This window comes from Gallinula chloropus, assembly GCF_964237585.1.
Source record: "Gallinula chloropus genome assembly, chromosome: 7".
In the NCBI taxonomy this organism is placed as follows: Eukaryota; Metazoa; Chordata; class Aves; order Gruiformes; family Rallidae; genus Gallinula; species Gallinula chloropus.
This window is the reverse complement of record NC_140092.1, coordinates 23,074,747-23,089,976: the sequence shown is the minus strand read 5'-3', so window position 1 is coordinate 23,089,976 and position 15,230 is coordinate 23,074,747. Positions and strand designations below refer to the sequence as shown.

The following is a 15,230-nucleotide window of genomic DNA, read 5'->3' as shown; positions in this document are numbered from 1 at the left end:
CGTACCCCCAGCCTCGCACCTCTCGCGAGACCTTCGCCCAGATATCGCGATATTTGCATCTCCCCTCCCGCCTTGGGACGAGCCGGGAGGGAGGCCAGGACGGTTTGGCGCACTACATATCCCAGCAGGCGCAGCGCGGCGGGTGCTAGAGAAACTTAAGCGCTGTAGCGTGAGGCCCGCTGGGGGTTGTAGTCAGGAGGAATAGGGAGGGGAGCTGGCCGAGGGGCGCGGAGGCGGAGCTAGCTGAAGCGGACGGAGGAGGGCGGTAGAGCCATGGTCGGGGCGGGCGGGTGCTGCCTGCGCTTTGCCTCCGCCCTCGGGGAGGGGGAGGCCGGTGCCGGGGCGAGCAGCGGGTGATGGGGAAGAGGCGAGAGCAGCGCTGAGGTCCTGCGGGGCCGGATGAGCGGAGGCTGGGCGTCGCGGCGGTGGCGGGGCTGGAGGAGGGGGCGAAGGAGGCAGTAGGGGCGGCCTCCACTCCGGCTGCCCTGAGGGGAAGGAGCCCCCGACCATGGAAATCGAGAACATCGTGGCCAACACGGTGCTGCTGAAAGCCCGAGAGGGTGAGAGCCGCGGGGCGAGGCGGCGAGGGAGGCGTGAGGGGAGGGGAAGCGAGAGGGAGAGGCGGAGTGGGCTGTGGACCTACCGAGGGGGAGGAAGAGGGTCTGAGGTGAGGGGGAAAAGGGGTCAGAGAAAAGGGGGGGGGGGGGGGGAGAGGAAGTGGTGGAGGAGGAGCGGGTGGGGAGGGAGGAGAGGCTCCCGGGCAGGGGCTGGGGCGGTGGACCCCCGCAGGGGTGGCGGCAGGAGCTATCCTCTCCGCACCGGGGCCGGCGGCGAGTCCCGGGCAGTGCCCTGAGGCACCTGCCCTGCTGCTCCCGCGGGATGAACTTGGAGTTGCTGCCTTGTGGCTTGCTTCTGAAAAAACCAACCCTTTCCTCCTTCCCCCTTCGGGCTCTTGATTCAGATGGTGTTTTTACCGGATGTTTTAACAAGATCGTTGATCTGTAGTTCTCAGTTTATTTATAAATTCATACACATATGTGTATGAAGGACGAAGTGACATAAATCTTCTCTGGAAGAACCTTGCTGTGAAAGATAGCTGATGAATAATACCTGTATTTTGCAGTTGGTTGTTTTATGTTAACATAATAAAGTGTGCAGTTTTTCATTAGATTAGTATTTACTGTTTGATTCCCATGAATATCTTGACTGAAAGAGTCCTCCCCCAGCTAACAAACATTTTGGACAGATAATGAAATTTAGTCTAGCACGTGGTTGCTGTTTAACAGAAGTCTTGAAATAAGATTGTCTACTGCTTTTTCATGTATATAACTGTACCTTAAATAGCCACTTGGAAGACTCCTTAGATTACCACTGTACTCGGTGCAGACTATGTTTTTTAACAGAGAAGTGTGCATGTTCTTTTTGGATTGAATCCTACTCTTCTTAATTGTGTTGAGAAGTCCCATTAGTTTAGCTGGAGCTGTTTAAAGTGAGTAAGAACAACAGAATCTGCCCCTGTATGTTTTGCAAATTCCAGCTCTAAATGGGTTTGGCACTTACGCCATATGTGTATATCCAGTTAAATTTGCCTTAAGCAGCAAGAGAGGAAAAGCAGCTTTTTGACTTTGAAGTGGGTTTTAAAAACCAGAACAGTGTTTATAATTTTGGGCCATTTCCCAACCTTAGCTGAAAAGACCACCTCAAAGTAGAGGACAGGTTTTGGCTCGTTTCACCGACGGTAACATGTCTGTGGTGGTACTGCCTGAATTTGGAGTTTGTATTGAAGTGATCTGAGAAAGAGGAATCATAGAAGTCTAGAATGGTTTGGGCTGGAAACGACCTTAAAGATCATTGAGTTGCAAACCCCTGCCATGGGCAGGGACACAATCTGGCTCAAAACTTTGCTGTGTCCAAACTCTCACCACAGAGAGTGGAGTGGTAATCTGGAAAGGCTTTTAAGTGGCTGCTTAATGTTAGGTTGCCTCTTTAGTTAAGGTTTCACTATGTTTAAAATAAATTATAGTGGTAGAACTGACCAAACAAGATATTTTAATGAACTAAATGGAAGTCTGACAGCAACTGATGTGAAGATCAGTTCTACCTGATGCAAAAATTATAAAAGTAATGGTAATAAGCTGTTGCTTTTCTGTACCTTCAGTTGGCCTAGGCTCTTTTGTATAAGCATGCACAAAAATGTGATTTCTGGCTTTGAAACTTTAAAACTCCATTGATCAATCATCTTTTACCTTTTCAGGTCTGAGTTCCTGTGCATGGGGGTACTTTCTGCATCACATTTTTCAAAATGCTCCTTGCAATGAAAGTGTTTTCTGTCTGTTGCATGCTCTGGCTGGTCTGCACATGTGGTTTACTCCATCTGTCAGGACCATTCCATAAAATCCCTATCCCAGCTCTATTCTTCTGTGCCAGGTAGACTCCAAGGGACTGGAGTTTGTGAAGTTAGTATGAGAGGTAGATATTTTAACAAAATATATATTTTACTAAATGGGCCTCACGATTTGGACAGAAGAGTGGACTTCCAATTGACCTTTTCCTTCCGCTATCCTATTACCTCACTGTATAGCATATGGATAGGTAGGATAGCATGGAAAAGTGCAAAACAGTAGTATAAAGAAGGCGGCAAAATAGTAGTATAAAGTAGCAGCTCCACATATTTTCGTGTATAGGCTTGAGCCACACCAGTAATCCTTTTTCCAGTTCCTCTGTGTGTTAAAGATTGGATAAGCAAAGGTGTTGACTTGGCTAAAAAGTTGTAAAAGGAAAGGAAATAACATCTAAACTACTGTGCTCTAATTTTATAGTTTTCAGTGGCATATTGAAAGAAATCAACATAGGCTTAATTCCAGCTTGCATGGCTCAATCTCAGTCTAATTTGAGATGCCTTCATGATGAAGATGAGATTAGGAAAAGATTGTAGTCCTGAAAGCATCTCACAAAAATTTTTAACCCTAGACAGAGGTCATCTTGATTTTGCAATTACAGAAACTAAATTGAAGACATTGTGTATTTGTCCTGGTGATAAGGTATGGCAGAGGTTTAATGAGAACTCAGCAATGCCTGGTATCACCAAGTCTAAACAAATCATACCTGAGTGCATAAACCACACCTAATAGTCAAAATTGTGATCCCACATTTGTACTCATAATTTTCCTCTAATTTTAGCTACTCTTATACTTCTGGATATTTATATTGTTAGGATGTGGGCATCACTTGGGTTTTACATTTGTAGATGTGCAGAATTAGCACAGCTCAAACAGCTGGGTGTCTACTGGTTAAATCTGATTTGATATGTAGAAAGTAAATTTGAACTATGTAATTAGAGCACCAGAAACTAACTAATGTCCTTAGACAAAATGTATCTTTTACTGCTACTTTCCTCTACTGAATGAAACCAAAGTGCTGTGTATTTCTAGACTATCTTCCTTCTACATTCTCACTAATAGTCTTCCTGTTAATTTATTTCGTTAGGGGTGTGAGTCTTCTAATTCAATTTGCATTATGATAACATTGGTTTTATAAGAGTTTACTAGTCTTCTTCTTCAGGCTTTCCCCAGCCTCAAAACTTTAAATTTTCATGAAACAGATTGTTTTAGTAAAAGCCTGCCTCTTTTGAAGAAAGACTTGTAATATTCTGTGGCAACTACAACATTTCTTTATGTGTAGAAGGAAAGATATGAAGATTCCTTATCTCCTTGTAATGTGACTTTGTAAATAATCAAATGACAGTTCTTCACAAAAGTGGGTGTTAGTGAGGGCTCATAATATGTAACTTTAGTATGTGCCTACTACTAGATAATAATGTACTCTTTGGTACTTTATGGATGAAAGACTAAGGAGTCAGGAGCTGTATTGGGAACTTTTTCTTTTCTCATCCACTTTTCCAGTTGACCTGCTTGTGCTGAGGGCTAGCCTGTCCATGGAGGGATTTGCTTCTAAGTGAAAACTAGTGCAAGGTGTCTGGCATTCCCATCTCGGTTTCCTGGTATAAGTAGCCTTCTGTGCCAATCTAGCTCTTTCCTCTCATTCATACATTACTTTTTTTGAGTCAAATCTGTATTTGAGAAAGAAATATGGTAAACTTCCTCTTAAGGTGAACGCAATGGTGGAACAAGAACAAATGACTCAGTAGAAAAACAAGAGATTATAAAGCAAACTCAGAGTTGATCTTATGAGCACTGTGTGCAGCAACTGAGATAGAAAAACAAATGCTAAGTGATGCTGATGAATGAACTGTGAGATAGACGATGCAAAAGCTTGCAATTTCATGATCTTTTACTCAGATTTTCACATAAAGACACTTTCATGTGTAGAAACAGGACTTGTTTCATATAAGAGCAGAGAAATTAACGCATTGGTTTTTTTCCAGGCAGAAATATCTTTGACATTAGTATCTCTTGAATGACATTGAAGGACAATAATGAATATCATTATTTAATATATATTCTGAAAAAATCTGAAAGTGAAGACAACTATTTTTTATTTTGTTCACTTTTATCTTTATTTATATTTTTATCTTCTGGGGGTTTTGTGTAGTTATTTCAGTCAGTCTTAATACATTCTTTGAGTATAGGTAAGCCCTAAACTCAATTCAGCATCCCACACATAGCTTGTGATGTTTTGAAAGAAAGAAATTAATCACTGTATGTTTTACACTGTTTAGGAGCTTTCTTTTTTGAAAATTGCCTAAAGTAATAGTCTCCAAAAATACTTCCAAAGGGTAGATCTGTAGTTCCTTTGAAGTCAACAGCAGTTTACTCCAGTTGTGGATCTGTGCCAAAAGTGCGTTTTAACCATACCTGGTCCATTTGCATCCACTTTAAAATTCATTTGTAGTGCTCTGGCAGAAGCAGTTTATGAATGAGAATTTGGTCTGCTGTTAGGCATATAATATACTCGATGTACTGATTGATTTATTCTAAATTAACATCATGCCTCAAGCAAATTTTCCCCTAGGCTCTTGGCTGGGCTGTATTGGTTCTAGCCTGTGGTTGCAGAATGGGTAAGAGAGTTTCCAGTTGGATCTGTGATCCAATCTAGTGTGTGGGGGTGTTGTGGTGGTTTTTTTAATATGTTGTTGGGTTTTTTTGGTTGGTTTGCTGTTTTTGGGTTGGGTTTTTCCCCAAAAATTACTTTTCAGATGGACCAGCAAGCTCCTGCAGATTTGATAACTGTTAGTTGCAGCCCAAGGATGGAGTTAGTAGGAACCTTTCAGTAACAGAATGTGATCACAGGTTGGCTTAAGCAAATCCAGAGACATTTCAGAAATGAAATTGTATCGGTATAGCACTCTTCATAAAAAATAAGTACTGCACTCAAATTGTGTACTTTATCTGTCTGGGTTTAAAAACAACTGGAATAATTCTGCAAGGAAAACACAACATCCTTTTGCGTGCTGTATAAAGTAATAATTCCATATGGTATTGGTACATAGGCAAATACTTTATACTATGTGTATTTGTAGCTAGAAAAAATTTCTAAGGAGATTGCTCAGGTCACTGCAGTTTGGCTATCAAACTGAACTGAAATTTTTAATTATTTAGGGAGTATGGTGAAGTGTGAAAGCACAGCACGCTCATACCCGGAAAGGCCATTCACCAGCAGCAAACACAAATTACAACGTGAAAGATTTTTGCAGTTGCTGTTATTTTTGTCTGTTCTTCCCTTATTTGCCTCCTATGTTCTATTGCACTCCCTTATTGCATTGTGCTTTAAATTGCTGTAAACTCATTGTGGCAGGAAACATGTCTTCCTGTGTTTGTGCAGAATTATGCACAATGTCTGCCTTTTTGTCCTTTATTTAATGAACTGTAAGAAGAATGCATGTGGGCATGTTGGAATCTAAATAATTACATTTACTAAATAAACACGACATGAGATGTCCAGTTATTGATACACACTGCTGCTCTGGTTATTTCAAACGTGGCAATTAGAACTAGAGGTTTCACAACCTACTTAGGAAAAGAAGTAAAATTCCTTTATCTGTTGCAGTCTTGATGTACCATGATAAAAAAATATGCTTGTTTGACAGAGTTGTCTGTAAAATTGGAGCTTTCTTACTGTTGTTTTAGGGTTGTTTTCTTCTTGTAAACCCTGTTCCTTAAATTGTTACAGACACATAAAAATTAAATGTAGACACAGATATTACATTAACTGCAAGATTAGACTAATAAATTCTGGTTCAGATTAGTTGCATTTCATACCTGATCTTTGAAGAAATGCAGAAGGTGTTCAGTATGTATGCCCTAGCATTCTTCAATGTGCATGATTACTGGAATTGGATATAGAGCTGATGTGAAGAACCAGTTAATCAAGTGGTTATAGCTGTGGGAACAATAAATGATTGTGCATATAAACAAGCTGCAGAAATGTTCACATAGGTACCTGGTGTTTTTAACTGCTTATGGTGTTGCTACTCTGTCAGATGAGCAAGAGGACTTGCATGTTACCTTGCTGAAGTCCGACTCTAGGGCCTTGAAACCAGGAGTGTGAAGAATATTATCTTAAAAATGCCGTAACAGTCTGTATCTTTTACGTGTTCATTGATTGGATTGCTTGCTTTTACCTTCTGCCTTTGTTCATAACACTGAAGGTGCCTATCCTGTCCGGAAACCTGAATTTTCAGCTAGGTCATTCTGGTAAGCCAGAATTATATGTATCATACTTCTGGAAAAAAAAAAAAACAAACCCCAAAACACTTTCTCCATATGAGAGAGATGACACTCTGTTAAACCTAGTTCTTAAACTATGATGGGGCTCATTTTTCAAGGGACTGAGATGCCAAAAAATATACCCAACCTGCACAATGGAGAAGGTTGCAGAGACCCCACAAAGCAGTACTGCAAGAGCTGTTTCTAGAACTGGAATCATGATGGCCTTCCTCAAGTGATGGTGTGTCTGTACTTGTCTCTCTTCACTTGCCTGAAGTTGGTGCTACTTCAGTGTTACCATTCTGATCTGAGGCCCGGAGGTATTCATTCTGCAGTGTTTTATGTCTTGAAAGTGGTTCTTGCACCAGTAAGGGCATACCATCAAAATGCAAAGTACTGTTATGTAGTGGGCAGTGCATAGAAATGTTTTTGTTAGCATAAGGCCTTAGTTAAACAGGAATGTTTTGATTTTTTCAGTGAAAGGCTTTAATCCTTACTGTGAGTGGTTTGAATGAAAATGTGTCTGTAAGTAAGAGAAGATTTGAATTCATGTGAGTTTGAAATGTTAGGAAACTGGCCTGCAACTTCCTCAGATGTAGGAAAGATGGATTGTATGACAGTGTATCTACCTGGATTGTTCTCATGCATCCCAGTGTAGATGATGTATAGAGCTCATGCATCAATTCTTTCACATTTTTCATTGAACTAATTGATTTATACAGTTAAAAGCATGCTGTAGGTAATCTTCTTGTGGCAGTTTTAGGCTTTCAGAGCTTATCTGGGTGTGGTCTGGTATGACTTTCTCGGCTGGTATCTGACAATCTGGTTTGTGGAATCAGTTTTGCAAGAATGATGTTGTAGCAATCGTGAACCCCAAGTGCTTCACAGCTGTGTGCTTCTTAACCTCAGAGATACATTGCTTGCCCTTTACAGGCAGGAAAGCTGAAGCATAAAGGTCCCTGAACAACTCAATGGCAGAATCTCAGCCTCAGTGCAGGTGCTGCTGAATCTTACCACGTATACCCCAAGACAGTATGCTGCTTCTGACTATTTTCATTCTGTATGTCAGAATCCAAGTTGTGTATCTCAAGGAAGAGTGATTAATAATGTTCAGGGAAGTTTGTGCTCAGTGAAATGAGAGTCATGTTACAAATCCTTGTCTGCAAGTAAGATCGCCCTTGCTGTGGGAATTCCATCTGATGACTTGAAAAATACCTTTATTTGTTTGTAAACCCCATTGCTTTGTTTCTCTACAGCAGTTCCTTTTTTGGTTTTTTTTGAGACTAGTTGTGCTTTTGGTGATGAATAAACCAACCACCTTGTATTACATAAGTTTTTTTCAAGTGTTTCTCTGAAGTTTAAAAAAAATTGCTCAAAAAGGAAAACATCTAGAAACTTTCCCATACCATATTCTAATGCCATGACCTAATTTAATTTAGTATGCATCCTTTTAAGAAGTGAAAACATGTAAAAAAAAAAAAAAGAGGTGAATGCTGAAATTCTAACTTCCAAGGAGTAATTTGGGGAGGAGAAGACAGTGAAGTTCTCATGTACCTGAAAATGTAATTGCAATGTTTTCTTACCATAATGTTGTATTGCATCCACCCTTCTCTTTGTAAAAGATGAGTTGCTTCAAGTTGAACATTGTTCTAGCCAGCAATTACATCTGAAAGAGGCAAAAGTGGTAATTCATCTGAACCACATATAGGTCAACCATAGAACAGATTAACCTAATGGCTTTGTTGCTGCTGTGTGGGAAAGTAAGCTGTTGGTCTTTCTGGAAGAATTTTATCTGAAGTATTTTAGAGTGAGATCCAGAATAGAACCTCTAAAATCAATATTAAGACACTTACAAACCACAACTATTAGAATTTGATTTGATACATATTTTAAACTGCCTCAGAAATGGAAAAAAAATTCACGATTAGGGAATATTATGACAAATTGACCTCCTCCCATAACTTTTACCAGAAATGGCTAATTTATTTGTAAATTATGTAGGTCATTAGTTCTCTTTACACTATTTGGACATACAGACTTTCTGTGCATTTGCTGTAAATGTGAGAACAGTCAGTTCAGAGAAGAGAGATCATGTTGATTTAGTTGATAATCCGAAGCACTTTATTCTTGAAAATAATTAATAAGTTATATGTAGTCTTTATTGACTTGTATAGGATAGTGAATTATATGCCAGTGTATGGCCTTTCTTATAAAATGAAGTTCACATCATAACTAGCTAGTGAAATATTTGGGGCAAAATACAGCAGACCTGCTTGTGTTGGTCTTGAAATCTATTCTAATGTACCAGTGATCCCCTTTTTTTAGTTTGGGATTTTTTTTCTTTCCCTGCATTTCAGAGGATGATATACTTGGGGTATAGTATAGTTCAGTTTTACTGCTTCCCAACAATGTTGTGGTGTGAATTTGGGTCAGTTTATCGTTCTTGGTCAACAGTGATTATACTGTGTCATGTATAAATGAGTCTTTCTGAGCAGTTTCTAACAGCAGAAATTTAACTTTTGTGGACCTTGCAGCATAGTGTATGTGTTCAGTTGCATGGTTAAAAATTAAGTTGATGCTTTTGCCTGTTGTTTTTCATGATCACATAATAATCCGTACCTGGTCCTTTTCTATTCAGTGCATGTGTTCAGGTTATCTATGTTAGTATTCCTTGGTTTTGTTTATATTCACTTCTGCTGGAAATGCATCTCTCTGCTCTGTGTGGTGTCATTTTCTTCTAGCACATATTCAGCTCTTTTTTTAACAGCAGAGTATTTTGTTAAAATAGTTGGAGTTTGCTTTAGTGATGCTGGTAATTTCAGCTTCACAATTAGTTCTGGTGCTGCATGAAGTGTGAAGGGGGAAGTAGATTTCATATATTTGTGTTAGAAAATATTTTGGAAGGTGGAAGACTTGCAGAGCAACGTTAGGAAGTAAAAAGAGAGCAGGTATCAGTTTGAAGAATCTCTGCAAGTCAACCTTTCAAAGCTTATGTATTCCTTGTTTACTCTTCTAGTGATTAGCTAGAGTTGAGAATGTTATGTTGCAGCAGCAGCAGCACAGTGAGACGTCAGTGTTCCTGTTAGCAAAGATCATGTAAATTTGATACCAGCTAAGGTACCCCAGGCTGGAACTGCTCTGACTGCAGTGCTGGAACTGCACAACCAGCTGTATGTTTGAGTGAAGAGTTCTTATTTTCATACATACTTTGTTATTCTGAAGATGTTAGTTCCTTTCTCACTAACAATTTAATTCTGAAAGAGCTGAGCACTCTTCGCTGCTTGGTTTCTATTCGGGTTAGATAGGGTAACTCCCTTCCTTTCTCTCCTATTGTGGTTAACAGTATGTGCTGCTTTGGTACTGTTGCAAAGTTTCTGTGCAGTTCTGCTACTGTTCTTTCATGTGGAAACATATCTGGCCATATCACTTAGCAAAATCTTCTCTTAAAATATTTTGCAGCACAAAAATTATTTTTCCACTGAAATGTTTTGCAATTAAAAATATTTTTTCCCTATATCTCTCTGCTTTTTTGATAAGTATACATGTCTTCTGTAATTGGATTTAGCTTCTTCAGGTCAAACTAATATGCAAAAATTCCAACTTACATAGAAAATGGAGCACAGATACAGTTTTTGAGAAACATTGGGGAAAATTGTGTTGTTAAATTAGTTGAATACTAGTGCTGTGAAATCTGAGGTGTTGAAAAGTCTGAATTCTACAACAGCTAATTTTTTCCTGATATCCTTTAGTCTGGAATAAGTGGTGTGTATTTGTGCAATGCCCACTCATTTATTAATGGGGTCTAATCGTTATTGCCCTTAAAAAAAAAGAGAAAATATTAATGTATAACTTGATTATCCAAAAATGTGGTTTTATTCTATGTATTTTGTTATTCACCTTTAATGTCTTCAGTTCTTTACCATCATTGAGAGAGGTCTCTATTTTTTTATAGTTTGATGTTTCAGTTCTGTTTGTAATTTTCAGCATACCTAGATATTTGCCTTGTCTCTGCAGAGATATTCTGTATGCACAGCCAAAATGCAAAATATTTGTATTGCAAAAGACTTTCTGCATTTTTTTAGTGTTTGGTATATAAGGTGCTTCTATATCAAGTTTGTTATTGTTTGGATATCTTTGTAGATGTATTTCTTTCTAGGCATTAGATGTGGTCTGATAGATCTGTGGAGAAGTGACCTAATCTTATGCTGTAAATGTTATGTTTAATTTTATTCTGAGGTAGCATTGTGTTTTACATTACTCATATTTTTTCTTCTAGGCAAACGGAGTGGGCGTAGTAAAAAATGGAGAGAGATGCTGAAGTTGCCACCTGTTAGTCATTGTGAAGGTATTAGATGCTCAATAGGTAGGTGTTCTGTAGAATGGTCTGCTGATTTTTTTGAGAAGGAAGGGTAAAAGTTTGGTGGTGTTAACTGTAAGAATTCTTTCTTGCTTCTGAATGCTAATTATCAAAAAAGCTGTTGGACTTCTAATGTGATAGAGAATTTATCCTAAAGGATAATTTACAAAGCCGTGAATTAGAAAAAGTAATCATGTTGAAGTGTTGCTTCTTTTTACCCCACAAACCAAATGAAACCTAACCTTATCATTCAATGTGTTTGTAATAAATGTGATAGTATAAAAGAGACAAATGGGGCTGGAAGTGTTTCATGCTTCTTTGGGATCATTGTGGGTTTTTTGTATCTTTGCCAAATATGCTAATGTAAAATCTTTGTGGTTTAGTGATATTTTCTGATCCCTTCTCAAAAGGGAGTAAGGACTATCAAGATAAAAATGAAGATACTTACTTAATTATTTATTTCTCAGAAAGAGATTATAACCAACTTTGTGACAAACAGCCGATAGGAAGACTTCTCTTCAGACAGTTCTGTGATTCCAGACCTGATTTGAAAAGATGCATTGAATTTCTGGATGCAGTGGTAAGCAGTGAGATATTGGAAAACAGTAGGCTATAGCTTATATGTTTGTGTTTATGGAAGGTTTTATTTTTGTGCTGGCTTTGGCCAGGATAGAGTTAATTTCCTTTACTGTAGCTTATGCTGATCTATGTTTTGGATTTTTCACCAAAACAGTGTTGATAAAAGGGATGTTTTAGTTATTGCTTAACAGTGATTACACAGTGTTAAGGCCTTCTATGTTTCTCATACTGCCCTACCAGTGAGTAGGCTGGGGATGCACAAGGAGTTGGGAGGCGACACAGCCAGGACAGCTGACCCCAGCTGACCAAAGGGATATTACATACCATATGGTGTCATGATGAGCAGTGAAACTAAGGGAAAGCAGGAGGAAGGGGTAAAGTTAGTTATGGTGTTTGTTTTACCAAGTAGCTGTTACTCATGATGATGAAGCCCTGCTTTGCTGGAAATGGCTATAGGAAGAAGTGAATTAATTCCTTATTTTACTTTGCTCCTTGATGTGCTCAGAGCTACAAAAATGGGCACAATGAGAAGAGAAATGATTTTGGAAAGTCATGCTACTTTACTTCTTAAACCCAAAAGGATGTATGTACAATGAATATTACTTAGGATACTCAGGCTTAAAAGTGGTGTAAACATAGACTTGAAAATGTTGCAATTTGCTTGGAAGCCCTGAGCTAGACAGAATGTGCTAATTAAAAAAAATACAATGGAGATGGAAATTTAGGGAACCAACTACGGGAGGGGAGAAACAAGATTTTAGAGACCAATGGAAAAGAAAGTGTATTGCCTTGATACATTTGCCTCTTGGTATCCAACACTGAAGAATGAGGGGAGGATGGAAATGTGCCTGCAGTCATCCTCACACAAAACCCTGGTAGGAAGCGGGGGAGAGTAATGAGAAGAGTAAGCAGACACACAACAGTCTGTAAGAGGAGAGAATAATAGCTGAGAGCTTTTAATTCTTTGTCCCTCATAGTTAATCCAAGCACAGTTATATGCTTAAACTGAGATTGCAGCCAAAAGAACAATTTGCCTTATCCCACTAATTTTTGCTCTTATATTCAGGGAACAAATGACCAAAGAACATAGAAGTAGGGTAGTGCTGCTGCTTAAAAGTGTTCCAAAATAGTCTCAGAATGTAAGATGGCTCTGAAAGGTGCAAGGTGTAAGAAAGTGTGGGGGATTATTGCTGTGTCCTCCACTTTCACTGTATCATGTGTTGTACCTGCCCCTCAATCCCCTCCCCCAACCACCATGGGAGTATAAACTGAGGCACTTAGTCAGATGAAGAGGAACTTGAATGTCAAATAAGTAGAATTGCCCTATGTTAGTGAATCTTTGTGGAATTAGGTTTATTCTCCATGTGCATTTCACCATACTTCTGTGACTCATAGAAGCTGTTCTAGCACCAAATCCCAGAGACCAACATGACAGTTGAAGACTCAGAATATATTGAATAGAAATATGGAACAGTGGAGCTAAATACCCTGAAGTGAACGTAAGCCATCGCACAGTGGGGACACTACTGACAACTGTGGCTGTACCCTTAGTGGTTACAACCTCTGTACACATTTTAAATCCTTAAAAGCTTAGATAAGGAGATGCAGAAATTTTGGCAACATAAAGGAGAAAAAACATCTTAGTTGTGACTGTAAGGGAGGCATGCCTTTGCTTTACAGATGCAATTTTTCAGGTGAAATTGTCTCCAAGAAGTAACTGTGTTTTACACTAACTGAAAAATTTGAATTGTTTTGAAACATACAATCTGTAATGCCACACAGATTGCAACACTTCTGTGAATTAACAAAGACTGTCGTAGTTGAGATAATCTGATGTAATGGGTGATTTCACAATTTAATTTTTTAATTTTTTTTAACTTCCATTTGAAAAATAATGGGGAAGAAGTGTGCTTGGGGAGCACTGAAATAGAAGTTTTCTAAGAGCTAAAATAATCCCTAATCAATGACTGTCATGATCTGAAAGCTAAGCATGCTTTTCCTGATCAAGGAAGTGAGATAAAATACCTAGTGTCTCTTTAGAGATGGTTCCTGAGTTAGTGTGATTGCCTTTTCTGGACTGGACTCCAGCAAGCTTGTTCAAGCTTGTTTTGGGGTGGGGGTGTGGGTTGAGGGTTTTTTTTTCTTCTTGTTGGTTTTGCTTATAAGGCAATAATATGAAGGGAAAGGCTAAGGTGGTGGGGTTTTTACCCTGGGATTTGCCAATTATTTATTTTAATTTTAAATACATTTGAGACCTAATCTTTTTGAAAATAAACTTTATGGTATGAAATACCATAGTTTTAAGAGCCTAACGTTTTAATTGAAAGAGTTTTCTGACTCTTGTATGAAGCAATGTGATCTCAGCAGCATTGATTATTTCAGGAGCCCAAAATCAAGGTAGTACAATGCTATGCTGTCTGTCTATACTGAGTACCAAGACCGGTAAGCTTTAACTCTAAAGAAAGCATGACCTTTAAGTTTGGAGTCAGCTTGGCTTTACAGAAAGAATTGTGAAATAACTGAATAAAAGTGGCAGAAATTAAAGTGAGGAATTACAGTTATCCAATCATCTAGTGACTCATTTCACTCTCTGGGGACAAGGTTACTCAAGTATGAAAAGGAATGGGTGACAGCTCAGACTTCCCTCTTAAGCTCTGTGAGTAAGAGAAATGAGTTGACAAGGCTCTCTCTTAAACTTCCTTTTAAATTACAGTATCTGTGCAAAACAGTGTGCTAACTGTACTGAATCAGTGACTACCTTGGCTTAATTGAAAATGTTAAAGGTGGAAAGTGCGCTGCTGTGGTTGATTAACTTTTCTGACCTGCTCAGGTTGCTTGGGAGTTGCTGTAGAATTCCTTACCATCAGACTGATTGTTGTGGAATTAAAGTATCAAAGACAGTGGCTTGCAATTGTTTATGGGTTTGAGTACTGCGCTGAAGTGGTTGGTACCATAATGTCTCAGCACAAAAAGATGTTGGTGGCTTAGTAATGAGTCAGTGTGGGTTACTTGCAATTGATTGCAGAACTGGAGTTCATAGTTGCTGTTACTTCCAGTGTTGTGTGTGTTTGATTCTTGAACTGTCATTTTCAGTGTTCTAGTTTTATCTATAAATGTGAATAACCTTTGATTAGATCAATCACTTGGAATTTCATAGGTGGTTCTTAATGATTGTTGTCCCAACAGGCCAAACTGTTGTTTTGTATGAGACTGTGCTCCAGTTTGGAGGTCTGCCATGTAGTCCTTGTTCCTGGGTGCATTCATTTATATTATGAGACATGAAATAAGCATTGAGTTGTCCCAGCTTAGAAAGCTAATACAAGTTCCTGTTTGAGATCAGTCTTTTCCAATTATTCTTTCCCCAGATACTGTATCGTCTTAAAATGGTGTAACTTCTGATTTCTAGTTCTAGAATATTCCTTAAAATTATTAATAGCAAGCAGTCCTTGGTGGTTTTGAGTGCTAGTATCTATTTTATGACTTGGGTTTTTTCATAGGAATCTGGATCTTTATTAATCTGCCAGTTGTTTATCTGGAAACAGCGTTGTATTCCATCATGGGCTTTTTCTACATTGCATTACCATATATTACTGAGTCAAAACCTTCACAATTTTTTTTTATCTGCTCAA

The 15,230-nt window shown here is 38.8% G+C and overlaps 1 protein-coding gene across 1 annotated transcript in view; it reads left to right on the top strand.

The window, feature by feature from the left end:
* The first annotated feature begins 446 nt into the window (after positions 1–446).
* Positions 447–15,230, top strand: part of GRK4 (G protein-coupled receptor kinase 4) — a 36,614-nt gene continuing 21,830 nt past the window's right edge. The window contains exons 1-3 of the mRNA XM_084266960.1: positions 447–560; positions 10,942–11,028; positions 11,490–11,602. Coding sequence (XP_084123086.1) covers positions 509–560; positions 10,942–11,028; positions 11,490–11,602 — 252 coding nt within the window. The 5' untranslated portion in view covers positions 447–508. The remainder of the gene's footprint in view (positions 561–10,941; positions 11,029–11,489; positions 11,603–15,230) is intronic.